The following is a 15,391-nucleotide window of genomic DNA, read 5'->3' as shown; positions in this document are numbered from 1 at the left end:
CCACAACAGCTCTCACAGACAACAGCACTTTTTTTACTTTTTATCTAGTTTTATTTATGCAGGAAGTCCCATGCAGCTGATTTTATACAGAGAAAGCACTATCTCAATCAGGATGGGGCCTTTGCAGCACAAACACAGCTGTCATTTCCTGTTTTAGTTTTAGTAATTTTTGCATAACAGTTTTGCCATTTTAATATAATTCCATAATGAAATGAACAGCTTATGCTTCTGTTGTTGCGCGAGAGTACTGGATTTTGCTTCTTTATGATTGGCTGGTTGGACTGTCAGGCATCTGGGATCATTTGTAATTATGAGCAGCCTAAGTGTGAACAGCACCGAAGTGTGAAGAAGTGTGTGAGCTGTGTCTGAATGCAGTGAGCTCTCCAATGTTACTCTGCACACAAGAAATCTCACGAAAAGAAGAGAAATAAAAGCAAAACCCTGTCGCTGTGTTCTGGCTACTGGAGTATTTCATCATGAAGAAAGAAAATGTGTGTACCAACATACATCTGCACACACTATTCAGAACTTTACCAAAAGAACCCTTATAGGGAAGCTGCCAAGGGCACAGTAAAGATTTAGCTTTTCTTCATTGGTAGCGTTTAATGCCTTCCGGAGAAAGAGCGATGCTTCTGATATTTTTCTCCTGCAGTGCTGCGAGGATGATTCAGGTGTTTCTCCTGTGCCATTTTCTTTATGCGAAATGCTGCAGAATTTATTTGCGTTCATACGTGTACTTTATTGAAAAACCCACCGACGTTATGAACTTCAATTGATTCAGAGTGTGCACCCACAAGTTTTAAACACTGTTTGTGTTGAAACAAACACAGCATCTGCACACAACCACGAAAATCAGAAAACGCACAGAAATCACAACAGTGTTGACATGCAAGTTCAAGAGGGCTTGCACACAGAAAAACAACAGCTCTCAGACACGACAGCACTTTCACAAAGATGAGTACGCTTACAGGGAACAGCGGATGCAGACATAGGTGACCACAGGGGCATTTGGCAATGGCGTTTTAATACAGCTGAACTTCAGCACTCTTTGAGAAACGGGCAGAAACTGATGCCGGATTTGAGCTCTTGTGCCATGGCTGGAACAGGTCCAACTGCAGTGTGGTGCATTTGGAAAGGTGAAGACACATCTGTGGTGCTGTTGCAGTTAATGTCAGTGGAACAGTGGAAATGTATGTAGACAGTATCCTGCCGGTTAGAACCTGGAAGAATAACACGGGAAGAAAAACCAAATTGTTTCCACTCCACAAACAACCATGTTTGGTCATGGTTTGTTTGGATTTACTAGCATGGTCATTTTAGCATCCAGTTTTGGACAACCAGAGAAACAGCCATGGCAGTGTCTCAGTGTCTGTCCTGTCAGCGGGTGCACATCTGTCACAAGGTACATCGTTGCTTTTGTGTGTGTGTGTGTGCGTGCGTGTGTGAGATGTGTGTGGACAGGAGAGGAGAGCTCACATTTGCTGCCATCTCATTCTCAGGGTGTGCTGACTTGCACCTGCTGGACATGCTGACCCCCACGGAGAGGAAGAGGCAAGGCTACATCCACGAGCTCATCGTCACTGAGGAGAACTACGTCAACGACCTGCAACTGGTCACCGAGGTACATACACAGCCTCACACACACACATACGGCACACATTCAGCCGAGGCTCAATGAATCAGTGAGGTACAGACACACATACACTACAGCTGCTCAGTTACAAAAATGCACACATGCTGCAGCTAGCCACTGAGACATACACAGTATATACAGTATGGCTGTGTGTTTATATACAAGCAGACAATATGGCAGTGTGTTTATATACAAGCAGACAATATGGCTGTGTGTTTATATACAGTACAAGCAGACAGCATGGATGTGTGTTTATATACAACAGACAACACGGCTGTGCGTTTATATGCAAACAGACTGCATGGCTGTGTGTTTACATACAAGCAGACAGTACGGCTGTGTGTTTATATACAAGCAGAAAGTATCGCTGTGTGTTTATGTACAAGCAGGAAGTATAGCTGTGTGTTTATATACACACTGACAATATGGCTATGTGATTATATACAAACAGAAAGTATGGCTATGTATGTGTTTTTGTATCTGTATGTAATGTTACTGCTGATAAAATTTTGGTAAACATTGATTAATCGTTTTGCTGCCGTTTGTGTAGGTCTTTCAGAAGCCGCTGTTGGAGTCAGAGGTGCTGACAGAGAAGGAGGTGGCCATGATCTTTGTCAACTGGAAGGAGCTCATCATGTGCAACATCAAGCTGCTCAAGTAGGCCCCCTACCGGCATTATGGAAATTGTGTATGTTGCTTCTGAGAATACATTTATGTGACACAGGAAAAAGATATACATCACTTCTCTCTACCTACCTCCCACTCTCTGTTTCTCTTTCTCTCCCTCCTTCCCTCTCTCTCACTTTCCCTCTCTCTGTCCCTCCTCTCTCTCTCTCTCTCTCTCTCTCTCCCTCCCCTCCTTCCATCCTTCCCTCCCTCCCACTCTCTCTCTTTCTCTCCCTCGTTCCCTCTCCCTCCCTCTCTCTCTCTCTCTCTCAGGGCGCTGCGGGTCAGGAAGAAGATGTCAGGTGAGCGGATGCCGGTGAAGATGATTGGTGACATCCTGACTGCGCAGCTGCCACACATGCAGCCGTATATCCGCTTCTGCAGCTGCCAGCTCAACGGCGCCACCCTCATCCAGCACAAGACCGATGAGCTGCCTGACTTCAAAGACTTCGTCAAGGTAACGGGACGGAGCTGGTCCTGAGGGTGGGGCTCACTCTGGAGATGAAACGAATGTTGAGCAGGGGTGGGGCTTGAGCCGAGGGGTGGAGCTAAAGATGGGCGGGGCTTGCGTTGTCGGGCCGAGCTTTATGGCTCTAGTTCTGTGCTGAACCCTTCGTCTCCTGTGTGTTCCAGAGGCTGGCCATGGACCCGCGCTGCAAAGGCATGCCTCTGTCCAGCTTCCTGCTCAAACCCATGCAGAGAGTCACCCGCTACCCCCTCATTATTAAAAATGTATGTACCCTTACTATACACGTACATGCAAACACACACACACATGCACCTGACACCCTCTCATCAGAAAGAACATGCGTACACATACACAGTGTGTGTGTAAGCTTGGCTGAGTGTGACGCTCCGGTCTCTCCAGATCCTGGAGAACACTCCGGAAAGCCACCCGGACCACAGCCACCTGAAGCAGGCCCTGGAGAAGGCGGAGGAGCTGTGCTCTCAGGTGAACGAGGGTGTGAGGGAGAAGGAGAACTCGGACCGGCTGGAGTGGATCCAGGCCCACGTGCAGTGTGAGGGGCTGTCTGAGGTAAGGCACATTTACTTCCACTCTCTACACGCACCACACACTATATGCACGCATATACACTGATTGTACTCACATACAGACACACTTGCATGTGTAATCAGATGTTACTGACCAGAGCCAGTAGGTGGTGTGTCTCAAGGTTGGCGTGTGGATCAGCCCAGCTCATTGATAAAGTAAATAACAGCAGCCCCTTTCTCTCATGTGCAACCTCAAGCTGCTCAAGGACACCCTGTATTGGTATGCCTGCATTATGAAAATTGTGTATATCGTATCAGAGGATATATTAAACATGTGAGGGAGAAATAAATGTATATCACATCTCTCTCCCTCTCTCTGTCCCTCCTCTCTCTCTCTCTCTCTCTCTCTCTCTCCTATAGCAATTGGTATTCAATTCTGTGACCAACTGCTTGGGACCGCGTAAGTTTCTGCACAGTGGCAAGCTGTACAAGGCCAAGAGCAACAAGGAGCTGTACGGCTTCCTGTTCAACGACTTCCTGCTGCTGACACAGATCATAAAACCCCTGGGGTCCTCTGGCTCCGAGAAGGTCTTCAGCCCCAAGTCCCACCTGCAGTACCGCATGTACAAGACTGTGAGTAACACACCTGCAGTACCGCATGTACAAGACTGTGAGTAACACACCTGCAGTACCGCATGTACAAGACTGTGAGTAACACACTTGCAGTACCGCATGTACAAGACTGTGAGTAACACACCTGCAGTACCGCATGTACAAGACTGTGAGTAACACACCTGCAGTACCGCATGTACAAGACTGTGAGTAACACACCTGCAGTACCGCATGTACAAGACTGTGAGTAACACACCTGCAGTACCGCATGTACAAGACTGTGAGTAACACACCTGCAGTACCGCATGTACAAGACTGTGAGTAACACACCTGCAGTACCGCATGTACAAGACTGTGAGTAACACACCTGCAGTACTGCATTTACAGTGCCAAAGCACCAGGCTGTGCAGCGCTATAGTGCTAAAGCACCAGGCTGTGTAGCGCTATAGTGCTGAAGCACCAGGCTGTGCAGCGCTATAGTGCTAAAGCACCAGGCTGTGCAGCGCTATAGTGCGACAGCACCAGGCTGTGTAGCGCTATAGTGCTAAAGCACCAGGCTGTGCAGCGCTATAGTGCTAAAGCACCAGGCTGTGCAGCGCTATAGTGCCAAAGCACCAGGCTGTGCAGCGCTATAGTGCGACAGCACCAGGCTGTGTAGCACGAAAGTGCGACAGCACCAGGCTGTGTAGCACGAAAGCGCTAAATCAGGCTGTGTATGCAGGGCTAAAGTGCTAAATCACCAGGCTATGCAAGACTAAAGTATTATGGCACAGGCTGTGTAGTGCTGAAGTGCTAAAGCACCAGGCTGTGCTCCACTAATGTGCAGCAGATGAGCTGATAGGTGTGAATGCAGCTTCTCCTCTGGGTTAATGACTCTCTGCCCCTTCCCCACAGCCCATTTTCCTCAATGAGGTTCTGGTAAAACTGCCCACGGACCCATCAGGAGACGAACCCATTTTCCACATCTCCCACATCGACCGTGTCTACACCCTACGGGCCGAGAGCATCAATGAGAGGTGCTGTACAACCCCAGATCAACACTACACGCAGTCTACACCCTAAATCATCATTACACAATCTACACCCTAAATCATCACTACACAGTCTACACCCTAACTCATCACTACACAGTCTACACCATAAATCATCACTACACTCTACACCCTTAATAAACACTACACAGTCTACACCCTTAATAAACACTACACAGTCTACACCCTAAATCATCACTACACAGTCTACACCCTAAAGCATCACTATACAGTCTACACCCTAAATCAACGCTACGCAGTCTACACCCGAAATCAGCGCTACACAGTCTACACCCTAAATAAACACTACACATAGTCTACACCCTAAATCAACACTACACACAGTCCATATTACAGGCGGGCTATGACTGTGTTTGTCCCTGTTGTGGTGTATGATTGAGTGTGGTTGTTTTACAGTTTTTGGCAGTGTGTGGCTGTGTGTGGCTGTTGCAGTGTATAACTGTGTTGCAGTGTGTAACTGTGTTGGTGGCTGTGCTGCAGGACTGCCTGGGTGCAGAAGATCAAAGCGGCGTCAGAGCTCTACATTGAGACGGAAAAGAGGAAGCGGGAGAAGGCTTACCTGGGTAGGAGCCTCAGCCTGTACCGTTGCCCCCACACCCACTCCCTCCCCCAACGCCCCACAGTGAGGGGCAATATTGTGACTGGTGCCTATGCTGTTGCTGTTGGCAGTTCGCTCTCAGAGGGCTACTGGCATTGGGAGACTGATGGTGAACATCGTGGAGGGAATTGAGCTGAAACCCTGCCGATCTCATGGTATGTGACCCCTGCTCCTTCACTGGGGAAAACACATGTGTAAAGTCTTAGCTGTGCATTATGCTTTGTGCAGTCTGCAAGCATTCACAGGCAGTGTGTATCTGTTGTTTTGATTATGGAGGTACCCTGATTTACAGTGTCAATGCTGTCTATGAGGAGATGAACAGACAATACAATAGAGGCAACATATCCTCAAAGGAGGACTTATTCTTAGATTAGGCTTTAGGCTTCAATTAGAATAGGCTTTCTCTTCGGACAACAGCTGGTGTGGTGTACTGTATGTGTGATAAGCAGTGTGTGATGCACAGGGTGTATAGTGTGACGTACAGTATGCGATGTACAGTGTTCATGGTGTGATGTACAGTATGGAAGTGTGTGCATGTGTGTGATGTATATTGTACTGTACTTGGTGTGTGTGTGTGATGTAGACAGTGTGTATGATGTACAGTATGAATGTGTGTTTGTTTTAGGTAAGAGTAACCCGTACTGCGAGGTTACAATGGGGTCCCAGTGCCACATCACCAAGACCCTGCAGGACACGCTGAACCCCAAATGGAACTCCAACTGCCAGTTCTTCATCAAGGACCTGGAGCAGGACGTCCTGTGTGTGACTGTGTTCGAGAGGGACCAGTTCTCCCCTGACGGTCAGTGCAAAGATACACTCTCGCTTGGTTATACACACAGACGTACCTGCACACACACAGTCACAGTGGCACACACAACGTGCACAGGCTTGCTCATCGGCTTACACACACATACACAGACACACAGTCATATATGTATTCATCATCATCACATTTGTAGGGCTGTGAATTCAAGCTGGAGGGTTTGTGGCTGTAGTAAGAGCTCTGATCTGTAAGGGTTGTGATCTGTTTGTAATGGAGGATTTTTTCCTCTCTCTGCAGACTTCCTGGGCAGAACAGAGATTCGGCTGGCGGACATCAAGAAGGACCAGGGCTCCAAGGGACCAATCACAAAGCGTCTGCTCCTCCATGAGGTCCCAACGGGGGAGATAGTGGTGCGGCTGGACCTGCAGCTCTTTGACGAGCCCTGACCCTGTTCCCCTGATCCCTGCAGCCCTGCAGCCCTGCAACCCTGCAACCCCACCCAGTGTTTCCACCCCACTGCTGTCGCCTGTGTGTGTGTGAGTATGTGTGTGTGCGTGGTGGGTGTGTGCTTGGGTGTGTGTGTGTGTGTGTATGTGTGTGTGTGTCTTTGTGTGTGTCGTTGTGGGTGTGCACGCACACACGTACTCACAGTTGTGGTGATGCACATGTGTGTGCTTATGAGTGTTTGTGTCTGCAAAAGCTGTTTAGATCATTTTGAGTGATTAATTCACTTGTTTATTTTACTGATGTTATTATTATTATTATTATTATTATTATTATTATTATTGAGAGTGATGTAATATTGTGTTTTTTTACATTGCCATGATTCGTGGATCTGACATTAGTGAGATTCTATCTTTACTGCCATCTTGGTTTTTATTTATTTATTAACTATGAATATTTAAACAGAAGCAGTCATAAGACACACACACACACACACACACACACACACCAGCATAGTACAATTTTGTAGCATTATTTCACCGCCCCAACACAGTGTCACATGGCTGGACTATTTACAATCAATCAGTGAAGTTGGATAGCAAAGCAGACCTCCAGGGAACGTAGGTGTTGAACGTGTGAAGCAATCAAACACAAGCACTCCTCTGGGTGCTGACTCAGTGAAGGAGTGGAGGAGTGTAATTCAGCGCAGGTGTGACTGAGGTACGCTGTCAGGTGTGTTCTGCAGATTCAGACAGGTAGGGGCACCTGCACAAAGTTAATCAGGTGTAATCAAGGGGTTTCTGAGTATCTGACTGAGTAGTTAAAAAAAACTAATTTTTAAAAGGATGGAGACAAATGTGTACATATGTCACTGGAACAGACTATGAAGTGAAGGCTTAAGGCCTACAGAGAGAAACAGGGCCAGCCTGCAGACTGAAATGTTTCTTACAAACACGAAGCAGCAAAGAGGTCCTAGACTTGGGGTGGGTTTTGGAGAGCAAAGAGAAAGCATTCCTTTCTCAGCCATACGACTGGCCGTTTTCTCAAATGCTTAAATTAACCTGTACAGTATGTTTTGTAGCTCGTTGTAGCTCCTCGATCTTTTCGATTTATAGAAGGCGTTTGTCTCAAACCAGGAGAGTGGCGTTGTGTTGCGAGCTTTTCTGTGCGGGGTTCTGACAGTGGAGCAGAGTGTCAGAATCTCAGAGACGTGTCATTGAGTCTCTCCAGCGTGTGCTGTCTCTGAGCCCACAGTTCCAGCTCATAAACCTGCCACTTCCTGCTCTTCATCCTGGTAACATTCCACACTCCAGCTCCCTGGAAAAAAGGGACATTTTCCCTTTTCAAGACTTGCCAGTGTTTAAGATGGCAATTGATCTGCAAATATTTTCAGACAGAAAAGGTAGATCTGTAATTTTTTTTAAAAATGTGTTTGCATTGGACATATCACTTTCATACGACTTACTCACAGGTTATTTATATTTTGTAGATTTTAATTGGTTGGAGTAAAGGTTTCATATCATGAAAGGTATTTAATAAACAGTAATATTTATTATGAAAGTAACCATTACTGATTTTTACAGGAAGGTTTACACCATACTGTTTTATAGGATTTTGTGGCAAATTTTGAATTGGGCACATTATCTGAATTAGTTATGTTGTGTTGTTTAGAATAATTGCACTCTTTTTATTTGTTTTGAAAACTGGCTAGTGCAGTGACTGGTAGAACTGGTTGTTGTTGATTTGAGGTTATCTTCAAATCAAGTGATTATAGGTCATGCTTACCTGTGAATGGTGATACGCAGTGGATGGTACTGTAGTTGTAAATGTTTGCAAAAAAGGTTGTTTTGGTGTTTTTGTACTTTGTTGATTTTGTACCTCTTCAAGGGAACATTACTTGTATGAGCCAGGAGAACTGAATTCCTATACTTTCATGCATATTTTCCTTGTGTAAAATAGCTGTTAAAATCATGTTTTGCACTTAAAATGGAAGGCGTGAGGGCCATGTGTATCAGTCACCACAAACACAGGATAATATTGCCATTACAGTCACCACATAAGACAATATTACCATGCTTTTTCAGGCCCACCCACGTCCCATGAGTCTTCTGGTCTTGAGGCCTTTTGGTTCCTGAATTGTGGGTCAGGACTGTTTTAATGGTATTTCTAGGAAGGAGATGAAAGTGAGCATCACACTTCAGGTGTGACAAAGTTACAGGGAATAGTGCAGGTCCTACTGTAGAACAGTGTGGGGGTGTGGGTGCCCCCTGCTGGTAAAGCAGTATAATCACCCATTCATTAGGATCGCTAGGTAACAGGGAAAGAGTGAATGTCTCTGCTGTATGGAAGCGTCAGGCCAGTAAAGGTGGGGAAAGCACCGGTGGCTGTTTATTACACTGGGGGCTGTAATGCAGGTGTTTGAGCTCCATTGGCTGTCTGCAGGTGTTTGAGCTGAAACAGACTGTGTGTCAGTGTCTGCCCTGGATCAAATGATGCAAATCCAGGTTTTGAGCACAGCTCTACAGCCAGAGCTCTCCTGCCTGGACTAGGTGATGAACCAACCAGCTGCATGTGTTTTATAGTTTCGGGGTTCAGGGTGTAAGTGGGGGGGGGGTGCAGGGAGGTAACTTTGCTCTGTTTCCTGGCAGGGCAGGATATATAGGAGGGCGTATTGCTACAGACAGACTACAGACAGCTTTTGCAGAGCCTGGAAGTAACACTGTCAGTATGTTTGTGTGTTAGTAGTGTGTATGAGTGTGTGTGTGGGTATGTGTGTGCGTGTGCATATTGGGTGCACTTGCATTGCGCAAGAGGACGTGGTGGAGTAGATGTGTGCACTTCTCCCTCCCTCCCTCCCTCCCTAGTGCACTTTCTCTATTCCAACTAAATAAGCAATCCTTTATTTTTCAGTCTAGGAAGTTCTAGCGTATCAATTGTAATTGTTCAGATAATTTATTAAAGCAAAATGAAGAATAATTCATTATGACCATGATAATTGTGCGACAGTATATTGTCTTAAATGTTGAAGATAAATACTCAAATCAGCCGAGGAAGAGCTAGATGTGCTTTGGCTGGTAGACGGGGTGGGCGGGGCGGGTCTTATTTTCCTAAACACACACTAGGGGGTATGCCAGTTAATTTGTATTATTTGTAATTTGTACAGTAGCTCTTACAGTAATTCCCCTGGATTTTATTTTCTGCCCCTCCCTCAATGCCCACCAGAGCATGCAGTTATTTTTTATGAAGTTGTAAATCCATGTGTTGGGTCCCTAGTACTGAAGACCATGTCAGCCTGGATGTGCAGTATGGTGAGATGTGACAGCCTCATTAAAACCGCCTTTTCTTTAATGCGATTCCTGTTGACACTGACTGTGCAAATGAGAGCAAATGCTTTGCCTGTTAGCAGTTTCTGCATTGTGTACAACAGAAACACCTTCTGTTGGAGTCATATAATCATTTCATTTTAGTTTATATTTGAGCATATAACATATTATCTTTTAAGCACAAAAACTTTGTGGGACCCAAAAATGAATGGGATGTTGTGGGGCTAGGAGTCTGAAATCACTATATCATATATCTGAAAAGCCATTGTCCAGTAAATGCTTTGTGATGCAACTCATTTCATTGCCTACTGATGTAGAGAAATGATGATGTAACACTGACTGGTCTTCGTTTTCCTTACATGACAGGATATTTAAGGACAGAGGTAAGGATGGAGAAATGGACTTATCAGCCCTTGTGTAATGGGGCCCCTGAAGTTGTGTAGGCCTGCATTAGCTGATGCCTGACTATCATTGTGCCAGTTTGTGGTACTCTACGTACTCCTGTCTAGACCAACTGAAGTAAGGATTTGGTATAGTTGAACACAATTTTGTACTTCTTTGCAAAAAAAATAGGAAAAATTGATGTCAAGTTATTTAAGCAAACATTCTGAAAAAGGCCATAGAGAACAGTGGTAAACTAAATATTTGAATTCCAGCTTTAATGTTGGTTTGTGACAAAGTCTCAGATTTGACTAATACTGTAAATCGGTGTAATCTTGGAAAAAAGAAGAATTGGTATCATGTTTAGTTAAAAACATCACCTCTGAGAAGGAAGGGCAGTGAAAATCTGAAACGTGCATGCTTACCTATAACCACAGTTTGTGATAACATTCATAAAACAAATGCAACCACAGATTGTATGTGTAGGCCACAAACACGGATAGTACTTTATAGAATATTTATTATGAACACAGCAAGAAGGCAGTGTCACATTACAGGAAACTAGGCTGCTATACACAGGAATACTCCACACTTCTGAGTCCACAGGACTTATGTATCTCTGATAATCTTGGTGAGCTTCTGGATCTTGGTCTTGGTGGACATGTCCACATACTTATCCCCAATGCTGACAATCATCCCGCCAAGGATAGACGGATCAGACTGAAAGAAGAGAACAAGGCATATAGGGATCACACAGTGTATAGGACAAAACTGAGGTCTGCTGACTGCCTGCTATCACTGTAAAATGTAGTTAATCCTCCCCATACCCCAATATTCTGACATAACTATAAGAACTTAAGTGTTTGATGAGAAGAACAAGCTATTCAGCCCATCTAGGCTCATTTACCTACAGAGTATCCAGCTCTGTGTCAAGCCAGGACTTGGACACCACAAGGGTTTCTACTTTTACTATGCTTTGAAAAACAGTTCCATTCTTTAACTGAACAGAAAAACTATTTCCTGAGATGCTATGCTGTTGGGATGTAGATGTACCTTCATTTTTATATGTAAAATTGTCCAACCGAAATGAAACCTGACTTTAGGTGGTTGTGGATTAGAGCTGGCTATAAAAATATTATGACACTGTCATGTGAATAATCATCATATGATGCTATGCTTATTTTTAAATATTGCATTTTAATTATTCCCTCACCACACCTGCAGGTCTGTGGGAGTTTTGCAGTGGGCTGATTACATGGGTCATTTAGGATAGAAAAAATTACATTGGAGAAATGTAAACATCAAAGAATAAAAAATAATACTCAGCTAGAATTCTGGTAAGTAGAACACTCCAAAAAGTAGAATGTCAAATAGTAGAGGTTCTATTGTAATTTCAATTGTACACAGCCCTACAGCAATTTCCTTGGAAGCGAACTTAGTAATGTAAATATTGCCTGTAAATCACAATATCCAGTTCCCATTATGACAGCTGCCGATCATTGTTGATGTCCGATACCACTTTTCATAACGCCCTGCCCTGATTGGAGTGAACCCGGTTTGCACACTTCTGGGTCTGTCTCTACTTTCCCACCTTAGTCTCCAGTTTCAGCGTCTCTCCCTTCTGCAGGAAGCCATTCAGAGCAGTCTTCAGCTCCGCCAGGTTGGCCGCATCCAGGGGCTGTGGGTGGGTGAGCACGTACACGCACATGCACGCACACACACAGCATAATCTGATCAGGTTACAGTACTGAATGGCATGCATACACACTCCGTCCACAGGCTCTAACACTGCAGAGGGAGTCATACACCTGCACATATGGAGTCTGGGATGTGGTGAATGAGCTCAGATGCACACGTGTGTGTTTGTGCCTGTTGTTTTGGTGTATGCATGTGTGTGTTCATGATGTGCTTGTGTTTAGGTGTGGCTGTGTGCTACCTGTGCAGTGGTAACGGTACAGGTGACCTCTCCCCGGTGGGCACTCATCATCTTGCTGAAGGCGGAGATGACATCAGAGGTCAGCTTCAGGCGCCCATTCTCAGCCAGGACATCTGAGGAACACGCAGGTTACACTGAGCACAGTGCGGCTCAGCTGGAGCCCAGCACAAGCCTACTGTACAGCTCTGAACACCATCCCACTTCTCCTGCCTCAACACACAATCACCCTGCCTCAACACACAAAACCTAACCCAGCCTCAACACAAACGCTTACCCAGCCTCAACACAAACACTCACCCTGCCTCAAAACACAAATGCTCACCTAGCCTCAACACACAAATGCTCAGTGCCTAGTACAAAAAGGGCCGCAGTAAAGGCTCAGCAGGGCGAGTAGCTCACTGATGAGGTTGATGGTAATGGGGGACATCTTCTCCCTGGTCAGGGCATCGCTGAAGGTCTTCTGCTTCACGCTGCGCTTCACATGAGGGTTCATCGCGATACTGGAGAGCTTAGGGTCTGCAATCAAGGTCTTGGGGGGGAGGGGGGGGCCACAAAGTGAGCACCCATCAGTTAATTAGCACATACCCAGCTCCTATCAGCAAGTACAGTTAACTTATGAACTTAAATGCATTTCAACCACAGTTTAGTCAGCATCACTCTCAGGCACTGAGGTAATGTTTCACTTATGTTAAATACCAGATTTTGACCAGTGTGCCCCTTTAATATCAAGCAGATACCTGTACAACCATGTATCAGCTGCAGACATGGATCAGCAGATCCCAAACTAATGTGTGGAAGGGCGGTTTCAATGCGAGACACTGCAGTCTGGGGTCAGTTTTAGTTCTTGAACGGCAGAGTGAGTTGAGAGCTCCAATGTGCGCTGAGACTCACAGACACATGGGCTAGCTCTTTCTCCACCAGCTCCAGGTTCTTCTGCTTGCTGGCCGCGGAGAACAGTGCCGTGGCATAGCGGCCCTCCACTCCATACACCTGAATAGGAGGCTGGAGAGAGAGGTGGCCGTTACGCTTCTAATTTCCATGGATTTCAGCACATCTTCACAAACTCAATATTTTATTCACATAAACACAAAGGGAATAAAGTAATAAATTAATCAAACTACAGCAGGTCACATACATTTAAAAGCAAATTAGATACAATGCATTTAAAAAGAAGAAACTGAGCAGCCCTAATATACTCAGGTAAGCCAATCCAAAGCCTGGAAGCTCCAACCTGAAAAGCCTGATTTTCGTTTGATAGTTTACTTTCTGGATTTTTAAAAAAAATACAATATTGGAGTAGTTCAGACAGTTTTTGTGTCCAATTAAAGATATTTCAGCCCACTGCGAAGAAACACTAAGAAATGAATCATTTTATATGTACAACATCTGTGCAAGATGCTTAAAGGTTTATTTATTTGCTTTAGACCACAAAACCTTCAGATGCCCCTATACCAGCCATTGTAACTCAGCTGGTAATCAAAATGTATTACAAGCATCCAAGATATCCTTCACTGTACATAAAAAATGTATGGGCCAAAACGAACTGCCTTTAAGTCTGGTGAAAGGGTATAGAGATGGGCCTGCAATGCAAATACTGGGGGAAAGGGGGGGGGGGTAATTATGACCGTAATTATTTTATTTTACCCGTTTCTAAACTGATAGTAGCCAAAGTGGGCTAGCTTATTTGTGTGAAATCCCTAACTCAAGTACAGAATCCTTCAATCGCCCTATGCTTCAGGAAAAAGTCAAGGTGAATGACAAGCTAAACTTTGAGTAGCTTACCTCATCTGTAAGCTAAATACATTAAAAAGAGAATGATTTCTAGGCTGTCCGAATAACCGCACAAACCCTAACTGTAATGCTATTTTTCTTACCTTGACAAGTTTCGCCACTGGTCTGCTTGCGGTGGAGCTGAATTGACGCACCTACAGAGAGAAATAACTCATGCTACCAAGGTGGCTTGACTTTGGTAAAAGTCATGTCGCTCTGAATGCACCGTTAGTAAGGGGTAACAGCTATAATATATAAAAATAATTATAAAGATTAAACAACACGTCCAAAATGATCTCATGACAACATCGACGAGAACGGTTACATGGCTGCCCTATGAAGTTGGAATCGAAACCTCAGGCTACGACTTAAATCGTTCGCTCGTTAAGACTGGTGATATATTTGTGACGCCGTTTTTCATTCATAGAATATGCTTGAGAAAACTTGTCAGCCATCATGCAGATGCAAGATATTAAGGCACTATGTGAGCTATATTACTTTCGTCAGAAATCGATTAACTAAATAAAATTAGCTATGAGCTAGATGTCGTTGGAAGAGAAGTTCAACCCACGTTAATGTGAAACGCAAGGCCTAGCTAGCAATGTTGCTAACGTTAGCTTGTGTTATGAATTGAGTACAGCAGTTCATCAAGAAAAAAAGCCACTACCGTTTGAGTAAATGTGTAATTTTATGGATTTTGCATAAGAAGGAATGATAGACTTACAAAGATTTTTCAGAATTACATACCTGCAGCCCCAGCCTAGCCGCTGCCATTTTCTCCTAAGTGTAGGTCAATCACACTGCGCTGCAAGAACGGATGTAACGAATAAAAACTTCCGGAACACTGGGTATTGTAGTTTCACAATTTATTTAAAAATAGCCCTATGTGGATATTTCCATGTTTTCAGAATAAGTCTGCATAGAAGGAAAAGATTATAATGATAAATATCATATGACAAAACAATACAATCTATATGAGCAGATTGTAAAGGCACCACTAAATTCCATCTTCTAACTTGAGGTTATTGAATGGAATCTTGCTTATATCTACTTAGAGAAATACAAGTGGATGCCTGGAGGTAACCCATATGTTTGACAAGACCTTCAAATACCATAGTATAGCATATGACTATTCTGATTCTGAAGCTATAATGGAATACCACAAATTATTTGGCTCTCAGCAGTTTGGAGCCTGTTCTCATCATCAAACATTCCTTTGT

General features: G+C 44.5%; 2 protein-coding genes across 5 annotated transcripts in view; one reads left to right on the top strand and one right to left on the bottom strand.

Annotated features, from left to right (window-relative positions):
• Positions 1-10,109, top strand: part of LOC118214339 (intersectin-1-like) — a 45,471-nt gene extending 35,362 nt beyond the window's left edge. For all 4 annotated transcript variants that reach the window (XM_035394238.1, XM_035394239.1, XM_035394236.1 and 1 more), the window contains 11 exons: positions 1,500-1,621; positions 2,184-2,290; positions 2,573-2,756; positions 2,933-3,031; positions 3,168-3,335; positions 3,713-3,925; positions 4,799-4,920; positions 5,437-5,519; positions 5,626-5,709; positions 6,180-6,353; positions 6,615-10,109. In XM_035394238.1, coding sequence (XP_035250129.1) covers positions 1,500-1,621; positions 2,184-2,290; positions 2,573-2,756; positions 2,933-3,031; positions 3,168-3,335; positions 3,713-3,925; positions 4,799-4,920; positions 5,437-5,519; positions 5,626-5,709; positions 6,180-6,353; positions 6,615-6,763 — 1,505 coding nt within the window. In that variant the 3' untranslated portion in view covers positions 6,764-10,109. The remainder of the gene's footprint in view (positions 1-1,499; positions 1,622-2,183; positions 2,291-2,572; positions 2,757-2,932; positions 3,032-3,167; positions 3,336-3,712; positions 3,926-4,798; positions 4,921-5,436; positions 5,520-5,625; positions 5,710-6,179; positions 6,354-6,614) is intronic.
• An 858-nt stretch (positions 10,110-10,967) lies between these two features.
• Positions 10,968-15,008, bottom strand: LOC118214109 (ATP synthase subunit O, mitochondrial-like). Its single transcript, XM_035393679.1, has 7 exons — positions 14,919-15,008; positions 14,276-14,326; positions 13,293-13,403; positions 12,801-12,930; positions 12,402-12,514; positions 12,057-12,143; positions 10,968-11,185 (listed from the first exon to the last, which is right to left on the bottom strand). Exons 1-7 carry the CDS (start codon positions 14,943-14,945, stop codon positions 11,075-11,077), a joined length of 630 nt encoding a protein of 209 aa, XP_035249570.1. The 5' UTR covers positions 14,946-15,008; the 3' UTR covers positions 10,968-11,074.
• Between the last annotated feature and the right edge of the window lie 383 nt (positions 15,009-15,391).

This window comes from Anguilla anguilla, chromosome 15 (assembly GCF_013347855.1).
Source record: "Anguilla anguilla isolate fAngAng1 chromosome 15, fAngAng1.pri, whole genome shotgun sequence".
NCBI classification, from domain to species: Eukaryota; Metazoa; Chordata; class Actinopteri; order Anguilliformes; family Anguillidae; genus Anguilla; species Anguilla anguilla.
Note: the sequence above shows the minus strand (reverse complement) of the source record. Positions and strands in the feature narration are given on the sequence as shown.